We start from the raw sequence: 25,708 nt of genomic DNA on the forward strand, positions 1-25,708 counted from the left end.
TTATTTTGTCACTAATCAACAATAAAGATCAAACCAGAAGAAGAAATGTCACCTTTTTTATTAGACAACAGATAACAGATCAAGTACTGACCAACACTTTTAGATTAAAAATCAGATTCATGAATAAATTCAGACAACAGAGGAGAATAAACACGATAAAAACGTCTGCTGACATCACGGCGTAAACAGGAAGTAAATAGATGTGATGTCATCAGAAAGGCATCGGACAAACAAGGCTTCAGTGACGTCACAATAAAAGTCTGCAGGTGTGAAGTCACCTGGGAGAAATACGTAAGAGTAATAATACTTTGTGATTAATAAACAGTTAGAGCTCTTCATTCAGTCGTTTTAAAGAATCGTTGTTCTCAAAGTATCAAAGAGACCAAGTCACTGCTCTCTACCTCCTCAACCATCTAACCTGCTCTTCAGTCTGATACCTGGACAGGTGTGGATCAGGAGGTCACACAGAGTGCTGAGCCAGTTCATGGTCAGAGGTGGAGCTGGTCTGACGCTCCACAGCTCGCTGGGCCTTGCAGGCCGCCATCTTGCTCTGGATGTCCCTCTTCCTCTCGAAGTAGTCGACGAGCGGCGGCTCCGTCAGCAGCGAGGCCAAAACCTGCTCAAAAGTGATGGACCAGTCCACATCCAGCACGCTGCCCGGCCTCTGCCCACCGTCCCCGACCAGCACAGTGTCGTCGGCAATGTCCTCGCACTGCAGCGAGCCGGAACTCACCACTGAGTACGACGAGACGGACGTGTCGTCTTTGGTCTCCTCATCGGATGCCGGCAGAGCTGCCGGCTCCAGCTGAGCCTCTGCCAGAGCCCGGCACACCTGAGACTCAGCCGACCCCCCTTCCTCCTCCTCTGCAGGCTCAGGGGGCGGGGCCTGTGCGGCGGGCTCCGTCCTCTTACTGCCGTTGTTGAACTTCTTACCGACCTCTCCGATCCGCAGCAGCAGGCTGGCCACCGTGGCGATGGAGTGATAGAGCTGCTGCTCCAGAGGCTCCTCGCTGAACATGTTATACAAGGTCTTACACAGGTCGATGAACTGCTCCTGAGGACGCAGGGGAGACAGGTAGGACAGGTGAGACACAGGTGAGAGGGAGACAGGTGAGACACAGGTAAGGTCCTGCTTACCTGGTTCATCCTCGGCAGGTCTTTGATGGTTTCTGTCTTTGGTTCTTTTTCTTTAGCCCACATCCTCAGGTAGTACCTGTAGTCCTTCACACGGTCCTCTGAAACTACATAAGGGTCAGAGGTCAGAGGTGTTGACATCTACCTTGCTGACCTGTGCTGAATGATTTGACTCAGAGACAGCTCAGTGCGACCGAACACTACACTCCCAACATGCAGGCCTGCTCATCGTACCTAAAGTCTCTAAAAGTAGTATGGGAGGTAGAGCCTTCAGTTATCAGGCCCCTCTCCTTTGGAATCTTCTACCAGTCAGGGTCCGGGAGGCAGACACCCTCTCTACTTTTAAGAGTAGGCTTCAAACTTTCCTTTTTGATAAAGCTTATAGTTAGAGCTGGATCAGGCTTGGACCAGGTCTTACTTATGCTGCTATAGGCTTAGACTGACACACTGGGATCCTGTCTTTCTCTCTCTCTCTGCCTGTCTCTCACTTTAACTCTTCCTGTCCCATTAAAGTTACTAACCATTCTGTTCTACTTTCTTTCTTTCGTTCTTTCTTTCTCTCTTTCACTCCTTTTCCTTTCATTCCTTTCTTTCTTCACTTCTCTCTTTTCTTCTGTCTTCCTTTTTTCATATCATTCATTTTTCCTGCCATTCTTGTCTTCTTTCTTTCTCTCTTTGTTCTTCTGTCATTCCTTCACAACTTATTCTCCTCTTTTTCTTTCTTCTGGTCTCCCTCTCTTCTCTCTTTTCATAGACCTTTCTGGAGTCCCTGAGCTCCCTTGTCTCGTAGGTTCCTCTGGATCTCTGCTGCTGTGGACGTGCCAGACTCCAGCTGCTACAACTACTACTATCTGTCTCCCCACTATCATCTCTCTCTCTCTCTTCATCTCCCTCTATCCCTCTCTCCAACACAGTCTCAGCAGATGTGTGTCTAACATGAGTCTGGTCCTGCTGGAGGTTTCTGCCTGTTAAAGGAAGTTTGTCCTTGCCACTGTAACTTGCTAAATGCTGCAAAGTGCTCTGCTCATGGTGGATTAAGATGAGATCAGACTGAGTCCTATCAGTAAGATGGGACTGGATCTGATCCGGTCTTGATGTTGGGTCTTTGTTAATAATAGAACATAGAGTACGGTCTAGACCTGCTCTGTATGGAGAGAGTCTGAGGAGAACGTTTGTTGGGATTATATAAATAAAGGTTGATTGATTGTTACATCACCATTTACCTTTCTTATCCTCACAGTCTCTGCATCCATCCTTCCTCTCCTCACCTACACACAGACAAGAAGCCATTTTCATCATCATCATCATCATCATCATCATCATCATCATCATCATCTTCATCATCTTCATCTTCATCATCTTCATCTTCATCACCATCATCATCATCATCAGGTAATACAGCTGAACAGGTGAACAGGTAGGGAAATGATGTCACACATATTTGATGACACGTGTTGTGAAATCGCTGCAGTGGGCGGAGCTTCAGACGCAATGTGTTTCACATTAAATGGCGTCAGATTACAGAGGAAGACACCAACCTGAGGTCACTTCCTGCTGCCCTGAAGAGTCCGGATCAGACAGGAAGTAAGATTCTGGAAGGAAATAGGAAGAGAAGAAGAAGGAGTAGAAGAAGAAGCAGGTAAAGGAATACAGAGAAGGAAGAAGAAGTTGAAGAAGAAGTTGAAGAAGAAGTTGAAGAAGAAGAAGAAGAAGAAGAAGAAGTTGAAGAAGAAGAAGTTGAAGAAGAAGAAGAAGAAGAAGAAGAAGAAGAAGAAGAAGAAGAAGAAGAAGAAGAAGAAGAAGAAGAAGAAGAAGAAGAAGAAGAAGAAGAAGAAGAAGAAGAAGAAGAAGAAGAAGAAGAAGAAGAAGAAGAAGAAGAAGAAGAAGAAGACAGGGATGTGGAGAAGAAGAAGTAAAAGATGAGTGGAGGTCAGGCAGAGTATGAGAGGAAAAGTGTTTAAATCAGGTTTTAACCTGAGCAGCAGATTTAATGTGAAGTCTCTGTAAGGCTCCTCTGAGCTCTGCTGTCAGAGCGTGATCAATCTAAGGTCACCTGACTGACAGCTCAGATGTGATCAGGGATCATTATCTTAGCTTGAGACAGAGCAGACTGAGAATGAGAGCTTGAGACAGAGCAGACTGAGAATGAGAGCTTGAGACGGAGCAGACTGAGAATGAGAGCTTGAGACAGAGCAGACTGGGAATGAGAGCTTGAGACAGAGCAGACTGAGAATGAGAGCTTGAGACAGAGCAGACTGAGAATGAGAGCTTGAGACAGAGCAGACTGGGAATGAGAGCTTGAGACAGAGCAGACTGAGAATGAGAGCTTGAGACAGAGCAGACTGAGAATGAGAGCTTGAGACGGAGCAGACTGAGAATGAGAGCTTGAGACAGAGCAGACAGAATGAGAGCTTGAGACAGAGCAGACTGAGAATGAGAGCTTGAGACAGAGCAGACTGAGAATGAGAGCTTGAGACAGAGCAGACTGAGAATGAGAGCTTGAGACAGAGCAGACTGAGAATGAGAGCTTGAGACAGAGCAGACTGAGAATGAGAGCTTGAGACGGTTGCAGCACGGTTCAGGTGTTTAAAGGACTCTACCTCGGGCATCCTCAGTGAAGAAGTTTGTGGCCTCTAGAGCAGACTCTGCCTCCTCTGGACACAAAGCTGCAACACACAACAAACAAACAAACAAACAACCTTAGTGAAGGCCGGTGGGCGGGGCCTAAATACAGGTTCTTCTCTATCAAGAAAACGGAGGTGAGTTTACCTGGTGGGAGGTGGAGCTTGTACAAAAGCTTCAGTTTCTCAGTCATGTCTCCGTGATACATCCCACCTGCACACACAGAAAATACACACTGAGAGGAACACTAACACAGACCTGCACAGACCAGCATAGACCAGCACAGACCAGCACAGACTGCTACAGACTGGCACAGACTGTCACAGACCTGCACAGACTGTCACAGACCTGCACAGACTGTCATAGACCTGCACAGACGGCCACAGACCAGCACAGACACAAAGACCTCAGGGAGTGTGTGTGCAGTTTAGGATCTGGACTTACTGAGTCCAGTGATAAACTCTTTGAAGTTGACCAGCCCGTCCTGGTTCTGGTCCAGAAGTCTGAAGACGCGAGCTGACAGTGTGTGGGTGTGGCCTCCACAGATCCAAGGTGCGAGGGCCGTGAACAGCTCACTGAATTGTGCGGGGTCTATGCGGTACTGCTCCAGGTAGGGCAGACTGGGATCATGGCGGTCTGCAGCTGAGCTACTGGACCCCCAATAACAGCTGGTCATGTGTTTGGACTGAAACAGGAAGAAGAAGAAGAGGATGATGATGGTGAGGTTACACTCTGTGGGACTGACCCCGCCCCCTTTTTCAAACACTGTTTATTCTGACCTTAAAGAGACAGTACAGCTCTTCCAGCTCCTCAATACTAAAAGCCGACTCCGTCATCATCGCTCTCACCACGCTCCTCTTGGCCGTGTCCTCCAGCGACTGAATGACCTTTAACCTCTGCTTGAACCTCATCTGCTCGATGACATCAGATCGCAGGGTGCCGAATTTCTGACCAGTGAAGAAGAAGCACAGATAAATAAACACGAGTCCACGAGTCATCCCGTCATGTGACCGGGGGGCGGTCAAGTGACCGAGCTCTGCCTCACCTCGTAGGACGCCTTGATGAGGTCAAACACGTCGATCTCAGGGGGCGGTTCATCTCCGCTCGTCAGCAGGGCGTGCAGGTGAGGAATGGGCGGAGCCACTGTCTGCTTGTTTACTACGTTATCCAGGTACCTACACACACGCACACGCACATGCACACGCACACACACACACTTTTAATCTTAAACACATGGTTAACAGAGAACTGAACCTGGACTCTGTGGACCAGGACCTGCAGGTCTGCCTTCAGAGTAATACAGGGAGCAGCAGACACCTTGGGCCGAGTGCACCAGTCAGGCGGACGTCTGGGTGTGACCTCCATCCTGCCTGACTGAAGCCTGTTTGTGTTACTCATGGGGGACAGGATCAGGTTTGAGTCCGTAAAGTCAGACTAGTTGGCTGATTCAAGATCATATACCCAGGACAATAAAGGGCACAGAGAACAGGCAATGGCATCTGGACCTACGGTGCATTTCGACCAAGAGTTCCGGGGTCTTTTAGCCCCCAGAACTACTTTACCCTGAACTAAAAGGTTCCTGTGCCCCCATTGTTGTCTGCGTTTCGGCCGCGGGCTGAAGTCCCGGGTAGATTGTGTAAATCAGGCCAGTGACGTATGGAGGGGAAAAAGTAAATGCACTACACCACCAGACCAGTAGAGGGCAGTAAAACAAAGAGGAATGCCATTCATCACAGATGACACCATAGAAGCAGACGGACAGGCAGGTATCATTATGAGCAACACAACAGTTAGCCTGTTAGCATGAAGAGACTCAGCTGGTCTGTTTTAGATGGTGCTATATTTCATCACAGATGGATTCACTGAATCAACACGTGAGAGGAGATAAGCGCGAGTAGCAAAGACGTTTCAACACGGCTTTAAAATCCTTTTGAACTCAAAAAGCCGTGATCGCAGAGATGGGCCGGTGTTTTGGTTTAAACAGCGACCCTGTTAACTGGAGACTCTCAGCCGGATGCATCCCTCATAAACGTCTTTAGACCATCATTAAATATCTGATGAGGATATTTTGAAATCTTAATAAAAACTAAACTAGTTTGCATTCCCAGGAACTCCCTCTGTGTTTCAACAGCCGTGTAAACTCCACAAACACTGACACGTTCAGCTGAAGGTCTCCAGTTTACAGGGTCACTTTTAAAACCGGAACACCGGGAGGAGAGACGCATTCACGGTGGGCTGAGAGAAGACTACTGTTACAAGCTGCTAAATCAAGAGAATCCCAGCTTCTTCTTTTGAAAAGTACACACACATACAAAAAAGATAGAACAAATAAAAACTAATGAAAGAAAGAGAAATCAAGTGAATCACAGATGGAAAAAACAATGACTGGGAATGGTTTTTTGAAAAATTTGACCCAAAAAATTTGAAAAAAAAAATGTACCCAAAAATTTTTTTAAGATTTCTTTTTTTTGAAAAATTAAAATTTTGAAGAAAACATTTTGAAAAAAAAAATTTGACATTTTTTTTTTTTTAAATTTAATTTTTTTTGAAAAATTAAAATTTTAAAGAAAAAAAAATCTAAAAAATTTTTTGGGTACATTTTTTTTTTCAAATTTTCTTTTGTCAAATTTTTTTGGTCAAATTGGTCCTCTGAAATTTTTTTTTTGGCAAAAACAAAATGAAAAATAAAATTTGGCAAAAAAGTTGCCCCGGAGAATCACAGCTTCTTCTTTTGAAAAGTACACACACATACAAAAAAGATAGAACAAATAAAAACTAATGAAAGAAAGAGAAATCAAGTGAATCACAGATGTGTGTGATGTTATTGTGGATGGAGGGAGGAATAAAAACACTGAGGTTAATCTACCAATCAGACACGTTCAGCATTGCAGGCCCCGCCCCCTGAAAGTCCCGGGACCTTTGAAAAGTACTACCCCCCTAGCAGGGGCTTTTTAGGGGGAGATTATCTACCCCTGAACTAAATTTAGACCCTGGGTCCACCGGTCGAAACACACGTAGTTCAGGGGTAAAGTTCCTCTGGTAGAAAAACGCCTTTAGTAACTCCAGGGTTGCTGAAAAGTCCCTCCTGAGGGCCCTGGTTTGGACTTGGTGTTCAGTTTCTTGCCCCGTGTACAGAGGCTATGGTCCTTCCTGTGTCCTGCTCTACAAACCGTCCCGTTCTCTCTGGATAAAGGCAGAAAAGTCCCAATCCCAAAAAATTAAAGTTCCTGCTTGGTGGGTGGGTGCTTTTCAAAGGTCCATGAACTTTGGGGGCGGGGCCTGTAGTGCTGAAGGTTTCTGATTGGTAGAGTACCCTCAGTGTGAACCTGTGATCCAGACTATAACCAGAACTCAAGTCTAGATTGAAGTCTGAACTCGTACCTGCCCAGGATGGTCATGGCCTCCCCCTCGTCGCTACAGGACAGCAGGGCATCCATGTTGTCATGAAGAACAGCTAGCGCCACCTGCAGGTAGAATCACAGGCAGGAGTGTTAATCACTGATGAGACAGGTGCGGAGGACAGACTGTGATGATCTGCTCCCTCCTCTGTCTCTACTTGATGTTCCTTACCTGGAAGATGACCTTGATGCCTTCGTAGAAAAAGCAGTCGACCAATAGGACGGCGCTGTCGAAGGGCATCACAGACAGGAAGAGTGTGAGGAACCAGGACAGGCTGATGGTGGAAATGACTCCCAGCTCCTGCATGTGTTCGTACAGCAGAGGGAGGAAGGCCCGGGTCAGCTCCTCAAACACCCCCTGATCCACCAGAGCTCCTGCAGGACGACAAACATCAACAGCTGCTGAAAACCCGCCTAAATGAAGAGGATCCAGCTGCTGAAACTGCTGCTGGACTCTGTAGGGACCCGTCAGGGACTTGATACTGACCTACGACTCTGGTGTTGTAGTAGTCTGGCAGCATCCGCTCACACAGCGCCACCAGCAGCCAGAAAGCGTCCTCCTCTGGACAGTAGAGCAGCAGCACAGAGGTGACGATGTTCATGGCCTGGAGGGGAACACATCGTCTTTATTGATTATCGGTGTTTCACTCTTTCATCGTCCGGTTTATAAACATCATAAACTAAGGACCCTGAGACGCGGGCTGCTGGACCCACCTGACAGTACCCGATGCCCGGGTTGCGGTGGGCGTAGGCGGTGAGGACGCGGCGCAGTGCTGCGATGCCGGTCTCGTTCTGGAAGGCGCGGTGCTCCGGCATGGAGCGGTGAAGGTCGCGCTCGATCTCCTCGGTCGCCAATGAGCACAGCCCCATCGCCTGCTCCACCAGGTCGCCATAGTAACCAGGGTGAGCCGCCATCTCATTCTGTGCACCTGAAGACACAGGTGGACAGGTGAGCACATGAAAGTTCACCTGCTCATGGATGGATGGATGACGGTTTGGATGAATTGATGGATTAATGAATGAATGGATTAATTAATTAATTAATGGATAAATACATGAATGAATTCCTGATGGGATGAATTAATGGCAGAATGAATGGATGAATTAATAATTGGATGAATGGATGAATTTATGAATGGGTAAATGAATGAATGGATGAATACATGAATGAATGAATGAATGGATGGATGGATGCATGGATAAATTAATGATGAATTACTGATTGGATGAAGGGATGAATTAATGAATGGGTGAGTGAATGAATGGATGAATTACTGATTAGATGAATGTATGGGTTAATGAATGAATGAATGTACTGCTGATTAAATGAATGGCTGAATGAATGAATGGCTGAATGAATGAATGAATGAATGGATAAATTAATGATGAATTAAAGATTGGATGAAGGGATGAATTAATGAATGCGTGAGTGAGTGAGTGAATGAATGGATGAAAGAATTGATGAGTTACTGATTGGATGAAAAAATGAATGGATGAGTGAATGAATGAATGAATGAATGGATAAATTTATGAATGAATGGATGAATTACTGATTGGATGAATGGATGAGTTTATGAATGGGTAAAATGAATGAATGGATGAATACATGAATGAATGAATGAATGAATGAATGAATGAATGGATGCATGGATAAATTAATGATGAATTACTGATTGGATGAAGGGATGAATTAATGAATGGGTGAGTGAATGAATGGATGGATGAATTACTGATTAGATGAATGAATGAATGAACTGCTGATTAGATGAATGGCTGAATGAATTGATGAGTTACTGATTGGATGAAAAAATGAATGGATGAGTGAATGAATGAATGGATACATTTATGAATGAATGGATGAATTACTGATTGGGTGAATGGATAAATTCGTTGATGAATGAATGGATGAACATAAAAATGAATTAATGAATGGATTAATAAGTGATTGGATGAATTAATGAATGTATGAATTAATGAATGAATGGATGAATTCCTGATTTGATGAATTACTGATTGGATGAATTACTGAATTACCGAATGAATGAATGAATGAATTACTGATTGGATGAACAGATAAATGAATAAATTAATTAATTGGTCAATGAATGAATGAGTGAATCAATTAACAGACCGGAGAACAGTAGCCACAGCTCTCCTCGCAGGCGTTCTGGGATCCCGTTGAGGACCAGTTCTCGGGTTCTGGAGGTTCTGTACATGCAGACCCCACGACCAAATTCTGAGAAGTGGATGTTCCACGCCTCCTCCTTCATCTTCTCCTTCATCTGCCGGCGGGACGATGGCAGTGGGGGGGGGGGGGTATACCACAGTGTGAGCAACAGAACCAGCACTACATGGTACCATATGGTCCCCTACAGTTCAAGTACTCACGGCTTTTGGTCCCAGGTCCTCGGGGGCGTCTTTGTGGTAGAGCTGCAGCAGACCCTGGCTGACTGTGGGAAGACCAGGGTGGAAATGTTGCCCCTTGTGGGCGGAGTCAGACGCTGCAGATGGAGACGCCTGAGGACAATAAAACACACCAGTAGAACTCAAACATTGTAAGAATTCTACTTCCTGTCAGATCAGGTCTGAAACCAGGAGACAGGAAGTTGCTGTTTCCCCTCTCAGACACAGGGTGGCAGCATAACACAGTGAAGAGAGAGTAAGCATGTTAATGAGTGACACACCGAGTGACCAATCAGAGACAGCGGGCTGACGTCACCCCATGAGCTGTCGGGCGTTCGCTGCAGGAAGTCAGAGATGCGTTGAACCAGGAAGTCTCTGTCTTTGAGGTTGGCGAACAGGAAGTTCATCTTGTTCTTGGTGCTGATGGAGACTGGACACGGCAGTACACTGCTGCTGTCTGCCTTCTCCACAATGGACACCTGTGGAGCAAAGGATGATGGGTAAAAAACTGTTAGCTGTTAGCCTGTTCCCTGTAGCCCGTTAGCTGCGCAGTGGTTACCTCTCTGAGCGGGATGATCAGCTGACACAGGTCCTCCTCTCGGCTGTTGAAACAGATGTAGTTGTTGGAGATGAACAGCTGACCGACCACGTGCATCTTGGCGAACGGCGTCCACAGCGTGCAGTCCGTGTGTCCGTCCAGACGCTCGTCCTGCGTCAGCCGGAACATCGTCCGATAACGCTCATTCTTTGCCCGGGCGTCGAAGTCCCTGCAACAGGAAACAGCTGATCAGGTCAAAGGTCATCCTGCCTCATAGATCAGAAATGCATCATTAATGAAACATGAATATTAATCAGTGTGGTCATGTGACCAGAGTGAGACCTCTTCAGCGCAGAGACGTTCTTCAGCGTCTTGCTGGGTTTGGGCAGCGAGCGATCGGCAGCGAACGCCTCGTTGTCGAGCAGCTGGCGCATGGCGATGTTGGCGAGCTGCTCCATGAGCTTGAAGGTGTCGTTGATGTTCAGGAACATGGAGAAGAAATGTTCTGTGTGACGCGTGCTCACTCGAACGCTCTCCGGAAACACCAGGGTGGCGTTCTTCTCCAGCTGGGTCACCTCAGTCCACTGCACCACCAGGGTCACTGCGGGGGGGGGGGGGGCGGGGTCATACACACAAACATCGAATAAACAAAGAACGCTCAGACCAAGAGGACACTAATGACATCATGAAACTCTGGCCTGTGATTGGCTGGTCATACCCTCCTTGCCCAGCAGGAAGGAGTAGAAGCACAGGTGGTTGACGGACAGGTAGAGCCAGCCCTGGCGGGGCACGCGGCCCTTCCAGTAGCTGCAGGAGTAATAATTCACCAGCTTCTCTTCATCAGGCATCCCGAACAGCCTCCTCATCTTCAGCTCCGCCTCTCGAAACTTCCCACAATCCTCCTCCTGCTCCTCCGCCTGGTTCAGACGGTTCTCCTCAGCTATCATGCCCTACAGGAAGTGACATCACTTAGTGACAGCATCACACTACGTGCCTCCAATGATGGCGAGACAGGAAGTGACGTACAGAGATCTTTCCCTTGACGAAGGTGGTGACGTCTTCATCGCTGTCGAAGATGGAGATGGTCTGCAGCAGGTTGGTCTCCAGCCAATCCCAGTGCTCCGTGATCTCCTTCCTGGACGAGCCTGCAAGACACAACCCAGGGTAAAACACACACACGGAGACACACACACACACACAAACGGAGAGACAAACACACACACACATGCACACACACACACACACACACTTATACACACACACACAAACAAAAACACATATACACACACGGAGACACACACACAAACACTTATACACACGCACACACACAAACACGCATAAAAACAAACAAACAAACACACACACACACACACACACACACACACACACACACACAAACCCTGATACACACATAAACACATAAACACATATACACACAGATACACACAGATACACACAGATACACACACACACACACATGCACATGCACAGACACACGCACATGCACAGACACACACACACACACACACAAACTCTGATACACACATAAACACATAAACACATATACACACAGATACACACAGATACACACACACACATGCACATGCACATGCACAGACACACGCACATGCACAGACACACACACACACACACACAAACCCTGATACACACATAAACACATAAACACATATACACACACATACTCACAGATACACACACACACACACACACATGCACATGCACAGACACACACACACACACACATGCACACATATAGACACACAAATACACACAAAAGCACTTATACACACAAACACACACTCACCACAGGCGATGTTCCAGTACACCTGAGAGTCCGCCGTCTGCAGCAGGATCCTGTAGGGAGCCACTCGTGCACTTGAGTCCAGAACCACATCCAGAGTCCCGACCAGGAGACCTGCACAGGTGAACCCGTAGGTGAGTTTATTACTTCATATGTGATTATGTCATTTGTTTGTTGTTGTCACAGTACGTTTGTTTACTGTGGGACCCCAGAGACCACCTAAAAACTGAATCTTGATCCAGGACCTGCAGAGTCTGGTAAATAGGAGAACTTCAGATCAGCTGATGTGACAGGGTCAGAACTCATTTCCTGTCAGCTGACTGATGATGTCATCACTGCAGTGGCCAGATGAGTCATGTTCAGTTTAACGGTCTGAACATCTCTGTGCGCACACACACACACACACACACACACACACACACACACACACACACACACACACACCTATAGAGACATATAGTCAGTATTCATACTTTGTATATATGTTAGCAGTGAACTGTAGAAGTCTGCAGTGGACTCTAGTGGTCTGTTGTGTACTGAAGTGGACTGCAGTCATATGTAGTGGACTGTAGTTATCTGTAGTGGACTCTAGTGGTCTGCTGTGGTCTGTTGTGGACTGTAATGGACTGTAGTGGACTGTAGTGGTTTGTAGTAGATCACTATTGTTACCAGTGAACTGTAGAAGTCTGTAGTGGTCTGTAGTGGACTGCAGTGGTCTGTGGTGAGCTGTAGCGGACTGTAGTATTATGTAGTGAACTGTCGTGGACTGTAGTTCTCTGTGGCGGTCTGTAGTGGACTCTAGTGGTCTGTTGTGGACTGTAATGGACTGTAGTGGTCTGTAATGGATCACTATTGTTAGCAGTGAACTGTAGAAGTCTGCAGTCGACTCTAGTGGTCTGTAGTGAACTTTAGTGGTCTGTAGTCATCTGTAGTGAGTTGTAGTAGTCTGTAGTGGATTGTAGCGGACTGTAGTTGACTGTAGCGGTCTGTAGTGGATCATTATCGTTAGCAGTGAACTATAGAAGCCTGTAGTGGACTGTAGAAGTCTGTAGTGGACTGAAGACGTCTGTAGTGGACTGTAGTGGACTGTACAAGTCTGTAGTGGTCTGTGGTGGACTGTAGAAGTATGTAGTGAACTGTAGATGATCACTGTCATTAGCAGTGAACTGTAGAGGTCTGTAGTGGACTGCAGTGGTCTGTTGTCGACTGTAGAAGTCTGTTGTTGTTTGTAGTGGACTGTAGTGGACTGCAGTGGTCTGTAATGGTCTGTAGTCGGATGTAATGGTCTATAGTGGATCCTTTTCGTTAGCAGTTAACTGTAGAAGCCTGTAGTGGTCTGTAGTGGTCTGTAGTGGTCTGTAGATTATTGTAGTGGACTGTAGTGGACTGTTGTGGTCTGTAGTGGATCATTTTCGTTAGCAGTGAACTGTAGTGGACTCTTGTGGTCTGTAGTGGATCATTTTCGTTAGCAGTGAACTGTAGTGCTCTGTAGTGGACTCTTGTGGTCTGTAGTGGATCATTTTCGTTAGCAGTGAACTGTAGAAGTCTGTAGTGGTCTGTAGTGGTCTGTAGTGGATCAATTTTGTTAGCAATGAACTGTAGAAGTCTGTAGAAGTCTGTCGTAGTCTGTAGTGGTCTGTAGTGGATCATTTTAGTTAGCAGTGAACTGTAGTGGTCTGTATTGGTCTGTAGTGGTCTGTAGTGGTCTGTAATGGTCTGTAGTGGTCTGTAGTGGTCTCTAGTGGATCAATTTTGTTAGCAGTGAACTGTAGAAGTCTGTAGAAGTCTGTAGTGGTCTGTAGTGGTCTGTAGTGGATCATTTTAGTTAGCAGTGAACTGTAGTGGTCTGTATTGGTCTGTAGTGGTCTGTAGTGGATCATTTCAGTTATTAGTGAACTGTAGAAGTCTGTAGTGGTCTGTAGTGGATCATTTTAGTTAGCAGTGAACTGCAGAAGTCTGTGGTGGACTCTAGTGGTCTGTAGCGGACTCACCGGACAGTCCCCCCCCGCGGCCGTGCCCCCTTCTCCTCTGCAGGATGAAGAACGGGTTGGCTCTTTCGGACACCCACAGCGCCCCGGCCAGCAGCACCTCCTCGGGGTGGATCCACATGTCTGGCCGCCTCCTGTGCTCCTCCGCCGGGGAAGCTCTGAGAGAAAGGCCGGGGAGTCCGAGCAGCTCTGTAATCACAGAGGAGAGCCGAGCTGTTGTTTTCAAGTCTGCTGACTGCACATCACTTCCGGATCTGACGTCAAATGACACGCCCTCTGTATACGCTGCGTCATTACGTCATTGTTAAGTGGAAGACGATCTGTCAACATGTAAACATTTAACTCTAATAACAATGTGAAAAAATCTAATCCTAAACATGAGAGTGTGTGAGTGTGTGTGTATGTGTGAGAGAGTGTGTGAGTGTGTGTGAGTGTGTGTGTATGTGTGAGAGAGTGTGTGAGTGTGTGTGAGGGAGACTGTAAGTGTGTGTGTGTGTGTTTGAGTGTGTGTATGTGTGAGAGTGTGTGAGTGTGTGTGTAAGGAGTGTATGTGTGTGTGTGTTTGTGTGTGTGTGTGAGAGTGTGTGTGTGTGAGTGTGTGTGATTGTGTGATTGAGAGTGTGTGTAAGAGTGTGTGTGAGTGAGAGAGTGAGTGTATAAGAGTGTAAGAGTGTGTGTGTGTGTGAGTGAGAGTGTGAGTGTGTGTGTGAGAGTGAGTGAGTGTGTGTGAGAGTGTGTGTCAGTGTGTGTGTATGTGTGAGAGAGTGTGTGAGTGTGTGTGAGGGAGACTGTAAGTGTGTGTGTGTGTGTTTGAGTGTGTGTATGTGAGAGTGTGTGAGTGTGTGTGTAAGGAGTGTATGTGTGTGTGTGTTTGTGTGTGAGAGTGTGTGTGTGTGAGTGTGTGATTGTGTGATTGAGAGTGTGTGTAAGAGTGTGTGTGAATGAGAGAGTGAGTGTATAAGAGTGTAAGAGTGTGTGTGTGTGTGAGTGAGAGTGTGAGTGTGTGTGTGTGTGTGTGTGTGTGTGAGAGAGTGTGAGTGAGTGTGTGTGAGAGTGTGTGTGTGTGTGATTGTGTGAGTGAGAGTGTGTGTGTGATTGTGAGTGAGAGTGTGTGTCTGTAAGTGTGTGAGAGTGTGTGTGTGTAATAATAATGAGCTGACACCAAGTTAAAGGCAATAATGACACTTTAATGCTGAGGCAGTAACAGACACATTAAACTGAAGCAACACACACACACACACACACACACACACTCTCACTCACACGTACACACACACACGCTCACGCACACACACACTCTCTCTCTCTCTCTCTCTCAGAGCTAACATTGATCAGGTTATAGGTTGTATGTGTGTTTAAATACTGAGGAGGCTGATTATAATCACAAGCTGTTTATACACTTTAAAGGGGCAGTCCGTAATCCAGGAAACCTTGCACTCTGCAGCATACACACTTGTTAGCATCTGTTAGCATCACACCTGAGGACCCTGTGAGCCAATCAGAACAGAGCAGGTGTGTCAGTTCCTGTAACAGACTAAGACATGAAGAAACAAACAGTAGCTCATGTTGAGGGGCGAGGGTCTATGACATAGAGGAAGTGACTCACCTGACTCCAGGAGCTTTCTGATTGGCTCACAGACACATTAACCTTAGACATAATGACTAGAATTTAAACAAGCTAACTACAGGAAGTTGTGCTGACTAGCTGCTGAGCTAAAAAGCTAACGACTTACCTGATGCTATAGCAGGTTAAAGTTCACTCTTTGAAGAACATACGCTAACAGTTAGCAGCATCTGTGTTAAGCTAAAAACATTGCTGAGCAAAACTACTCCCTCTCTCTCTGACAGTGGAGACACAACAAGGGGTTAAACTGGGGGTTAGACCCGAAACGCCGCCCTGAGGAACTCCACCCACTATCAAACACAGAGCCGCTTTGATACGAGGAGCAGGGGACCCGAAACACCGCCCTGAGGAACCCCACCCACTATCAAACACAGAGCCGCTTTGATACGAGGAGCAGGGGACCCGAAACGCCGCCCTGAGGAACCCCACCCACTATCAAACATGGAGCCGCTTTGATACGAGGAGCAGGGGACCCGAAACGCCGCCCTGAGGAACTCCATCCACTATCAAACACAGAGCCGCTTTGATACGAGGAGCAGGGGACCCGAAACGCCCCCCCCCCGAGGAACTCCACCCACTATCAAACACAGAGCCAAGGTTTCCTGAAGGTGTGGACCGCTCCAGTCGTCTTTGTTCTACACAGAAACAGAACTGTTTTTGCTACAGACGAGTTAACACTGTTAGAGTTTACATGATTGTGGTTTCCAGGGTTTCCAGCAGATCCAGGTCGATGGTTTACCTCTGATCCCAGTTCTGATATCATGATGGATGAGGGACCAAACTAGCAGTATCTGTAGTGTAGAAGAGGTCCAAGCCCTGAAGTACTCGGCTCACATAAGGTCCAGGTACAAGGGCGTCCCCCAGGAACAATAGTTCTTTTCATGTTTCAAGAGTTTTTCCAAGAACCCTTTTACAAGAAGCAGGAAGTTCTCTGATGACCTAAGAAATTTCAATACCTTTAGGGTGTTTCTAGAATCTTTTCAGGACCTTTGGAGCATTTACAGAAAACCAAGAACCCCTTATAGAGCTTTTCCAGAAAAATGTTCCTCGAGCTCAAGAACCTTTAACTGGACTAAGGAATTTAATGACCCCTCAGAGAACCTTTAAAAAAGGTCAACAACACTGTCCAGGATCTCCGCAAAACATTTCCAGGACCTGGGAACTTTAAGGAACTACGACACTTTATAGGCACTCAGGAACTTTTTCAGAACTTAGGAGCCCATTAGGAACCCAGGAACCATTTAAAAGTTCAGGAACTGCAGAATTCTTAAAGGTTCTGAGGACTCGTTCAAGGAATCATATCAGAAACTCAGGATCAATCCCTGGTTCTTAGTTAACCAGGAACACAAGAGCACTTTAAGGAACTCCAGAACGTTTCTATAAACTCCTCCTTGTGTCTGGTTTGCTAGAGGAGACTGGTTCGGGTTCTGGTTTCATGGTCATAGATGGATTTGGAGTTCTCTGGATCATTTGTTTTATCAAATTTTAAACGATGTGTCCTGAACACAGACTCCACGTTCCCAACAGTCTTCACCTGGGAAAGTGACAACGGTAGATTCAAGCTGATGAGACAAAACTTAGTCCAGAGCCCAGACTAAGATCAGGACCCAGACTGAGTCCAGGAACCAGACTGAGTCCAAGACCCAGACTGAGGTCAGGATCCAGTCTGAGTCTAGGAACCAGTTCGGGACCAGGATCAAGAATGAGTCCAGGATCCAGATTGAGGGAGTCTGATGAATTAAATAATATTTAAAGTTCCTCCAGGTTTGTGTTTTCAACCCCCCGCCCCCCCTTCCCTGTGGACAGGAAACACTTCTGCGTCCTTAAAAGGTCGTCCATCCACAGCAGGTGTAGGTGATGGTGATGGGAAGGGGTCTTAACCATGACAACAGCCTCAGGACTTGTTGTCGTCGTAGAGGTCGAGCGAGGCCTGGATGTCGGGCAGCTCCATCTCACAGACGACGCTGCGAGGAGACATTGAGTTCCTGTTGAAGAAATGACTGCCGCCGCCTGACGGAAACACAGAGCACATGGTTTCAGACGAACACGTTAAGACCTTCAAATCAAAGTATGATTCTTTATGAATCTGCATTCTTACTGGTCACAGAGATCGTGATGTCAGCAGGTGTTCTGGGTGCAGCTTCCGGATGAGGGGGGCTGAGTGGCTCCAGGCTAATGGATGGCTGACTGCTGTCATTGAGGGGCGTCCTCTGGCTGTTGGAGGACTGACTAACACCAAGGCGTTCCACGTCCAAAACCACACTATCTACGCAGGGCAGGCTGGTCTGAAGACAGACAGAGAAAGGAATGAGGCAGACTGTTTTGACCAATCACAGCTAGGTTCCTGTGATGATGTCAGCTACCACTCACCATGATGCCCAGAGCCTTCAGGATGTTGAGTTTGCACATGGGACAGGTGCAGTGCTCGTTCAGCCAGGGGTCCACACACACCTTATGGAAGACATGTCTGACAAGACACACACATCATCAGCAAAGTTATACAAGAATAAATACACACAGGTAAACACAACAAATATTTAAAGGATCAGTGTGGTTCTGAGGGGTCATGAGAGGTATTCCACATGTGGTCTCCTGTGCTAAGGTATTTACCTAAAGAACTGACTCAACTTCTGAGGAGGGGACAAAACTACATGAAGTGGCCAAACCTGCAGAGACCCCTCCGGTCTGTGTCACCTTTCTGCTGATTGAGTTCTCACTGTGAGACCGACAGCCTGCAAATCAGGGAACTCATCTAACGAGCAGTCAGACTTACTTGCAGGGCAGAATCCGGACCACGTCGTTCAGCTGATACGCTTCGATACACACAGCACAGTGATTAAAGTCTGGATCAGTCTCCTAAAACACACACAAACAAACAAACACACACACACACACACACACACACACACACACACACACACACACACACACACACACACACAAACACAGAATTACTCCTCCATGATCCACCATGTTTTTTTTCTGGGGACATCACAATGCCCTCATGTGGACCCTACAATGTCCTTATGTGGAGACTACACTGTCCTAATGTGGACACACTACAATGTCTTCATTCGGAGACTACAGTCTCCTCATGTGGAGACTACAATGTCCTTATGTGGACCCGACAATGTCCTCATGTGGAGACTACAATGTCCTCATGTGGAGGATTCAATATCCTAATGTGGAGATTACAATGTCCTCATGTGGAGTCTACAATGCCCTCATGCTGAGACTACATGTCCTCATGTGCAAACTGCAATGTACTCATGTTGGAACTACAATGTCCTCTTGTGGAGACTATAATATCCTCATGTGGAAACTACAATGTCCTCTTGTGGAGACTATAATATCCTCATGTGGAGACTACAATGTCCTCATGTGGAGACTATAATATCCTCATGTGGAGTCTACAATGTCCTCATGTGGAGACTACAATGTCCTCATGTGGAGACTGCAATGTCTTCATGTGGAGACTACAATGTCCTCATGTGGAGTCTACAATGTCCTTATGTGGAGTCTACAATGCCCTCATGCTGAGACTACATGTCCTCATGTGCAAACTGCAATGTCCTCATATGGAGACTACAATGTCCTCATGTAGTGTCTTCTGGTGGAAGTAACAGTGTCTCTAGTTGGACATTTATGTGTCTTCGGCTGGACGATAGAGCGCCCTCTGGTGGAGCTTTGTGGAACATAAGACATGCAGGAAGTTACCTTGTCCCCTTTCTTCACTGTCCTTGTGGTAAGCTTCCCAATGGCTTTCTTTGCTGCGTCACCAAGACGCCACTGAGAGACAAAGACAGAGGACAAGTTACATGTGCACATGAGACTGCTGAGCATCTGGGAGATGATTAACATTAAAGGTGATTAACATTAACGGTAACAGACACGTCTGTTGATTTATGATCTGTAGTTTGGGCTAACATGACGGGGCTGCTGGGTGAAACCTTCGTCACTTTCAGGACCTGTACTCTAACACCTGTGCTGTGGGACACACCTGCACAGCAGTGTTATGGGACACACCTGCACAGCAGTGTTATAGTGTTACACTACACTCCTGCTATAGAACTTTCATACTGCAGTATAACTGACCCATCATCCTCAGCTGGTCTCTGTATTCACAGTGTGACTGCAGAGAGGTGACCTGAAGGTTGATCGGCATCAGATGGAGGGGGAGGGGCGGAGTCCTGAGAGGAGGGTCATATTACACTGAAGGGGGGGGGGGGGCGGAGTCCTGAGAGGAGGGTCATTTTACACTGAGGGGGGAAGGGGGGGGTCTGTTTCACTAATGTTCAGCAGGTTCTTCTCAATGCATACAAACCATTAATCACAACAAGACGACATATTAGCTCCATGTTAGCATGTTATCTCCATGTTAGCATGCTAGCTCCATGTTAGCATGCTGGCTCCATGATAGCATGTTATCTCCGTGTTAGCTTAGTAGCTTCTGAGCTGTGGTAGCGGTGGATTAGCTTGTTACCTGGCTGCGGTCGCGGGCGCTAGAGTAGCGGATCTTCTGGATGAAGTAAAAGATGAGCCAGGCCGAGGAAATGATGAGGAGGACGATGAAGGAGATAGAGACGAAGACCAGAGAACCTCGGTTTATGTTTTTAGAGGAACCTCGATCCCCGGCCACCACCGAAACCAGAACCGTTAGGTTCCTCTCCAGGTGAGCCAGGATCTCTTTCCCATAAGCCTCTGTGATCATCACCGCCACCGTGTCGCCAGTACCTGCACAAACAGAGGCAGGTAAGGACCAGGAACAGAGTCAGGACCAGGACCAGAGGCAGGTGTGTGTATACGTGTGTGTATATATATATATATATTTAGACCTGGGCGATATTGCAAATTATATTATCGCGAAAAGATATTTTGTATCAGTCGATATCGATAATTATCACGATAAATATCAAATCATTATTTCCTTGAAATTCAAAGGCAAATTTTACATTTCGCTTCAAGGGTCTTTAAGCCCCGCCTACCTCTCAGCCTGCGTCATGATTGGCTGTTCAATGCTGTCTTCTTCCTCTGTTTAATGTTGGGTGGGAACTAGCGTTTAAGGCTCATTAGCGCCTCCCTTTCCAGTGGTTTGGGGGTGTAATGTTGTGTGTGTGGTAATATGTGTATCTACATGAACTGGTATGTGACCCGTGCTGCGTTCACTGACCCTCGTGGCCCATCTTCACGGTCTTGTTGGTGGAGTTGTTGTAGATCAGGACAGCCGTGGCGTTGTAGGCCGCCGCCTTCAGGATCTTCTCCTTAAAGGTGCAGTTTCCTCTCTGAAGCAGCGCCACCCAGTGGACGTTACGGGGAGGAACCAGGAAGCGTGTGTTTGGGTCACAGCCCTGTCGGTCCACCACTGAGGAGACATCAGAGAGCAGAGAGGGTTACAGGCAGCTGATTTAACCCTTCATTCATGTCACGTTTACTGCTGTGCTCCTCTATGCACGCTTGGACCGTCAGGTTAATGGCGCACATTTAGACCACTAGTCTAAGGGTGCACGTTTAGACCACTAGGCTAAAGGCTCATGCTTAGACCGCTAGGCTAATGGTGCCGGAGCTGAAAACATGGTTCAGCCTCACTTAATTTGATTCGACACGCTGAATAAAGAACATCTGATGAATTAATCAAACTAAAATTAAAGATTTACAAGAAGTTAAAATCATTATTCATGTGGGTTGTGTGTGTTTAATGTCCTCTGTGTGTGTGTGTGTGTGTGTGTGTGTGTGTGCATGTGTATTTCTGGCTCTGCAGTGTCCTCTAAAGTCTGACTGTAACCTGACACCTCAGAGATGCTCGACCTTCATCCTGAACGCAGCCTGAAAACCTCTGCAGTGCCCATGTACTACACACACACACACACACACACAGACAGACAGACACACACACATACACACACAGGAAATTAAAGTATTACATTTATACAGTTTTAGTTTTTGTAGGTTGAGCACAGAGGTATGGAAACAATCATTTTGAGTCTGTGTGTGTGTGTGTGTGTGTGTGTGTGTGTGTGTGTGTGTGTGTGTGTTTGTGTGTGTGTGTGTGTGTGTGTGTATATGTGTGTGTGTGTTTGTTTGTGTGTGTGTGTCTTCAGATCTTGGGACACTGACCTCTGACACAGACACGCATGCACTTGCACGCACACACACACACACTCACACACACACACACACACACACACACACACACACACACACACACACACACACAGAAGACTGTCTGATGGTTGTTTATGTGTAATCCTACCATGCCAAGTGTCCCTGAACACCTCACAGAAACATTAACACGTTAAACACTAGATCACACACACACACTGATACACACTGATACACATACTGATACACACTGATACACACACTGATACACACTGATACACACTGATACATACTGATACACACTGATACACACTGATACACACACTGATACACACTGATACATACTGATACACACTGATACACACTGATACACACACTGATACACACTGATACACACTGCACACACACACACACACACACACACACACACACACACACACAGATCAGACTGTTCACTCCCTCATTCTTCAGGAGTGACTGTGGGCGTTTAAAGTCAGAATGTTCTGAACACGTCTTCACATGTTGTTCTGAACCTGAATCTTCTACAACACAGGGAAAAACTGTTTCCAATGAAAGATAACTTTTAGTGAAGTCCGAGGGGGACTTGACTCCCAGAGTGCATTTCAGCACGCATCATCCAATCACAGAGCGGTAATCTGATCCGTTTGTTGACAGACACACTTCTTGTCAACCACAGATCGTCCTGAGGCTCATTCTCCTTTAAAAAGGTCACTTCAAAGTTTACATTCATCGTTCAATGAAAGATAAAAAAGATCTATAACAGCTTCACTTCCTCTATTTCATCAATCCTGGGATCAGGCAAGAGATCAGCTGAGGGATCAGCCCAGAGATCAGCCTGGAGATCAGCTGAGGGATCAGCCCGGAGATCAGCCGAGGGATCAGCCAAGATATCAGCTGAGGGATCAGCCCGGAGATCAGTTGAGATCACCTGAGAACTGCCTGGATCAGCTGGGATCGGTCATTCAGCTGGTCTGTCCTCATAAGGTCAGAGTTAGAGGATACAACGAGGCTCTGATAACACTGATCCTTATCAGTGATCGGGCAGGACCTGAATATTCTGGCAAAGGGTTTAGCTAATAGATAAGACAAAATGATCACCCATCTCCTAGACCCCGATCAGGTGGGGTTCATCCATTCCTGAAACTTCTCTGACCATATAAGGAGATTCATTAACATCCCCCACTGCTGCTATTTCAGAAGTCGAATGGCCCTTCTTGTTTAGCACTTTGGAGGCCTTTGGATTTGGAGAGGGGTTAATATCTTGGGTTAGACTAATGTTTTCAAATCCCCGGGTGTCAGTTCTGACAAACTGGAAGATGGGCTTTCCAAACCTCCTACTTACCCTAACCCTAGGTTGATTTCTGCCCAGTAACCTAAAGAAAGATAAAACTCACACCATCATCATACATCTTCAGTGGATTTGGAGAAAAAGTGTCTGCAGCTCTTAAGTCGGATCCTTGCCCGTTTCCTTCAGCGGTGCTTTGGTTCAATCCTAAACTTGCCATAGGTAAACATTCTGTTGGACAATATGGTCTGAAGAAGGTATCAGGACTCTGGAGGATCTGTATGATAGATCAACACTTAAATCCTTCACTATTCTAAAGGAGCAATATCATTTACCTCAGAATATATTCTGGAGATATCTTCAAATTAGACATTTACTAAGTCAGGCTGTTCCAAACCCTCAATTTACCTTCTCACGTCCTGATATCTTAAACACTTCAAGCCTCAAAGTAGTACTGGTCTTTGCTGGACTGAAGAGGTGAACAGACAAGAGCCTCAATACAGGAGACTGACCTCTATCCATCAGTTAGTGAGGAGGAATGGAGTGCTATTTTGCAAAACCCTTAAAAAAATCCTCTTGGGAGATAAGAACCTGATTAATCCAATTCAATATTCTGAATAGGATTTATTGGGCCCTGCAAAACTACACAGGGTAGGATGCTATTCATTCATGAGAATATTACTTTGGTCGTGGGGCAAAACATCCCATATCTACCAAGCCTATACATACTGGGGGATCACACACCCTTAAGGGGGATCCCTGAACCCCACACAAGATGGATTCACACAGCCATCATGCTGGGTTGTGGTCCTGGTTAGAGGATGGAAAATGGTGGATCTCCCTCCATCTAGCCTTCGGTTTACTCAATTAGTGTATTAAACCGACTAGACCTATACAGGGCTGAATGGGGAAAATACATTACTCTGATCACTGGACTAGGGCTGGGCGATATTGAAAATGATATTATCACAATAAAATATTTAATATCTGTCGATATCAATAATTATCCCGATAAATATCAAATCATGATTTCATTTCAATTTAAATGCAGATTTTTGCTCCTGAGTGAAAGTTGTTGTTGTTGTATCTGGATTTAGTTTTCTGATAAACTTCTTGAATCCATAATTTCTGACGTTGCTAACAGGAAGCAGGTCTTTAATGTAAGATGAGATTTTTGTGAAGTTTTAGTTTGTAGATTCTTATTTTTCTCAGATTGAAGTTATTTCCATAATTTGATTTACATTTACAACAAATAATTGAAGCTGCAAGCGGCGATGAACGGGCCCTCGCACACCCGCGGCCTCCACCTACGCGAGCCGCCGCCACATGTAAACCCCTGCCTGATATTTGCCACTACATGATGTGAAAGCAAGATCTGAGAGTATATACTGGCTTAGGTGGTGCAAATGTTCCAATTTTCTGGCAGATTGCCAAGAAAACCTCCGAACTTGACAGTGTGCCACGCCCACAATTTTAGTCTGAACAGAATTCCTTTAACAATAATGTAATCGTCAATATGTCGGCTATAGAATGTTCCTTGTTTGGACTGAATCAGAGAAAAACTCTAGGAGGAGCTCTCAAAAGTATGCACCCTTATTTGGGCGTCATTCTTCACATTCAAAGCTGTATGAGCGTTTGATGCCCCGCCTCAACGCCTGCCACGCCCACAATTTTAGTCTGATCAAAATTTGTTCTGATGATTTTTTCTCGTCAACGTGTCTACTACAGGTTGCCCTTGGTTTGGACTGAATCGGAGAAAATCTCTAGAAGTTAATAGCAAAAGTATGCACCCTTATTTTGACGCCATTTTTCATGTTCAAAGCTAGGTGGCGCTCTTCCTGTTGAGTTTGGGATATGGGTGCAAGAGGCTTTTTTGTGCGTCCTGATGCCATGAATATGCGTAAAATCTTTCAAGCATGTAGCTCAAAATAACCCCTATGGGGAGGGGTTAAATAGCAAACTGTATTCTGTGTATCAGTTTAGTAGAGTGTTGTTTTGAGTTGTGCTCCCCCCTTTAAGATTACTAAGGGTTACAGCTAGAGTGATGTTGTGTCCCACAGTACAGTGAACGCATCACGGTTATTCAGTGTTCAGTTGTCCTACGGTCACAGTGGACATTAAACGTGTTCACAGCAGAAGTTGTCTCTGTGCTCTTCCTTTACCCACATCCTGAAAGTAGAGTTAATGAAGTGTATGAAGTTAATAGTTAACGCAGAGTCGACACAGTGTCAGACTAACGACTCTGCTTTGAGCTGCTAGGTTTTGAATTTTCTTCAGTGTCGCTGTCGCTCGTCTCAGCTGTGTTTACATTCAACTCCAAACCTCTTTAAGCCCCGCCTACCTCTCACCCTGCGACATGATTGGCTGTTCAATGCCGTCTTCTTCTTCTGTCTAATGTTGGGTGACAACCAGCGTTTAGGCTCGTTAGCGCCCCCTTCTATTTTAAGTGTCTGGGAGGTGTATTTACAGGTTTAATCGTGTTAAGATCTCCCTTTTTATTTGATCTAACAAAGTGGTCTAAGTTTGGTTTGGTGTCGTGGGTTTACAGCCCCCTGTAGTTTGATGTCTGTACTACAGTCTGTGAATAGTAGACAACAATGCCTTTAAACTAATGTCAGTGTACCTTTCTTTATGTTATTTATATTTGGATATATTCACTTGTCTATTTGTAATTTTATTGATTTGTTTCTGACTGTTGTCTTCGCTTCATTGATGATTGTCCTCTGTGGACGACGTGTTCAGTTATTGTGTTTTAATGTTGTAAAAACATGAAG

At 46.0% G+C, this 25,708-nt stretch overlaps 2 protein-coding genes across 3 annotated transcripts in view; both read right to left on the reverse strand.

Annotated features, from left to right (window-relative positions):
- Positions 1-41: 41 nt before the first annotated feature.
- LOC117817292 (TBC1 domain family member 9B) lies at positions 42-14,165 on the reverse strand. 2 transcript variants are annotated; one of them, XM_034689909.1, is made up of 21 exons: positions 13,909-14,165; positions 11,921-12,031; positions 11,122-11,240; positions 10,814-11,045; positions 10,438-10,696; positions 10,117-10,324; positions 9,839-10,036; positions 9,543-9,671; positions 9,286-9,436; positions 7,869-8,083; positions 7,642-7,759; positions 7,327-7,529; positions 7,138-7,220; positions 4,802-4,931; positions 4,536-4,703; positions 4,201-4,441; positions 3,904-3,969; positions 3,735-3,800; positions 2,358-2,402; positions 1,138-1,241; positions 42-1,054 (listed from the first exon to the last, which is right to left on the reverse strand). In XM_034689909.1, exons 1-21 carry the CDS (start codon positions 14,024-14,026, stop codon positions 461-463), a joined length of 3,558 nt encoding a protein of 1,185 aa, XP_034545800.1. In that variant the 5' UTR covers positions 14,027-14,165; the 3' UTR covers positions 42-460. The 2 variants fall into 2 exon arrangements, with proteins under 2 accessions (XP_034545800.1, XP_034545801.1); XM_034689910.1 differs by lacking the exons at positions 42-1,054; positions 1,138-1,241; positions 2,358-2,402 and adding an exon at positions 2,638-2,726.
- Positions 14,166-15,071: 906 nt separating this feature from the next.
- Positions 15,072-25,708, reverse strand: part of rnf130 (ring finger protein 130) — a 12,964-nt gene continuing 2,327 nt past the window's right edge. The window contains exons 3-9 of the mRNA XM_034690742.1: positions 20,700-20,891; positions 20,013-20,263; positions 19,247-19,318; positions 18,303-18,385; positions 17,900-17,996; positions 17,628-17,814; positions 15,072-17,539 (exon numbers count right to left, since the gene is read on the reverse strand). Of these exons, the coding sequence (XP_034546633.1) occupies positions 17,424-17,539; positions 17,628-17,814; positions 17,900-17,996; positions 18,303-18,385; positions 19,247-19,318; positions 20,013-20,263; positions 20,700-20,891 (998 nt within the window). The 3' untranslated portion in view covers positions 15,072-17,423. The remainder of the gene's footprint in view (positions 17,540-17,627; positions 17,815-17,899; positions 17,997-18,302; positions 18,386-19,246; positions 19,319-20,012; positions 20,264-20,699; positions 20,892-25,708) is intronic.

The sequence above is a fragment of the Notolabrus celidotus genome, chromosome 8 (assembly GCF_009762535.1).
Source record: "Notolabrus celidotus isolate fNotCel1 chromosome 8, fNotCel1.pri, whole genome shotgun sequence".
In the NCBI taxonomy this organism is placed as follows: domain Eukaryota; kingdom Metazoa; phylum Chordata; class Actinopteri; order Labriformes; family Labridae; genus Notolabrus; species Notolabrus celidotus.

Excerpts from the sequence above, each read along its gene's own strand:
- LOC117817292 (XM_034689909.1), bottom strand. The coding sequence starts at position 14,026 with ATGTGGATCCACCCCGAGGAGGTGCTGCTGGCCGGGGCGCTGTGGGTG. Across the intron at positions 7,530-7,641 it reads CTACAACACCAGAGTCGTAG|GAGCTCTGGTGGATCAGGGG; the intron begins GTCAGTATCAAG and ends GTCGTCCTGCAG. Across the intron at positions 3,970-4,200 it reads AGAGTTTATCACTGGACTCA|GTGGGATGTATCACGGAGAC; the intron begins GTAAGTCCAGAT and ends CTGTGTGTGCAG.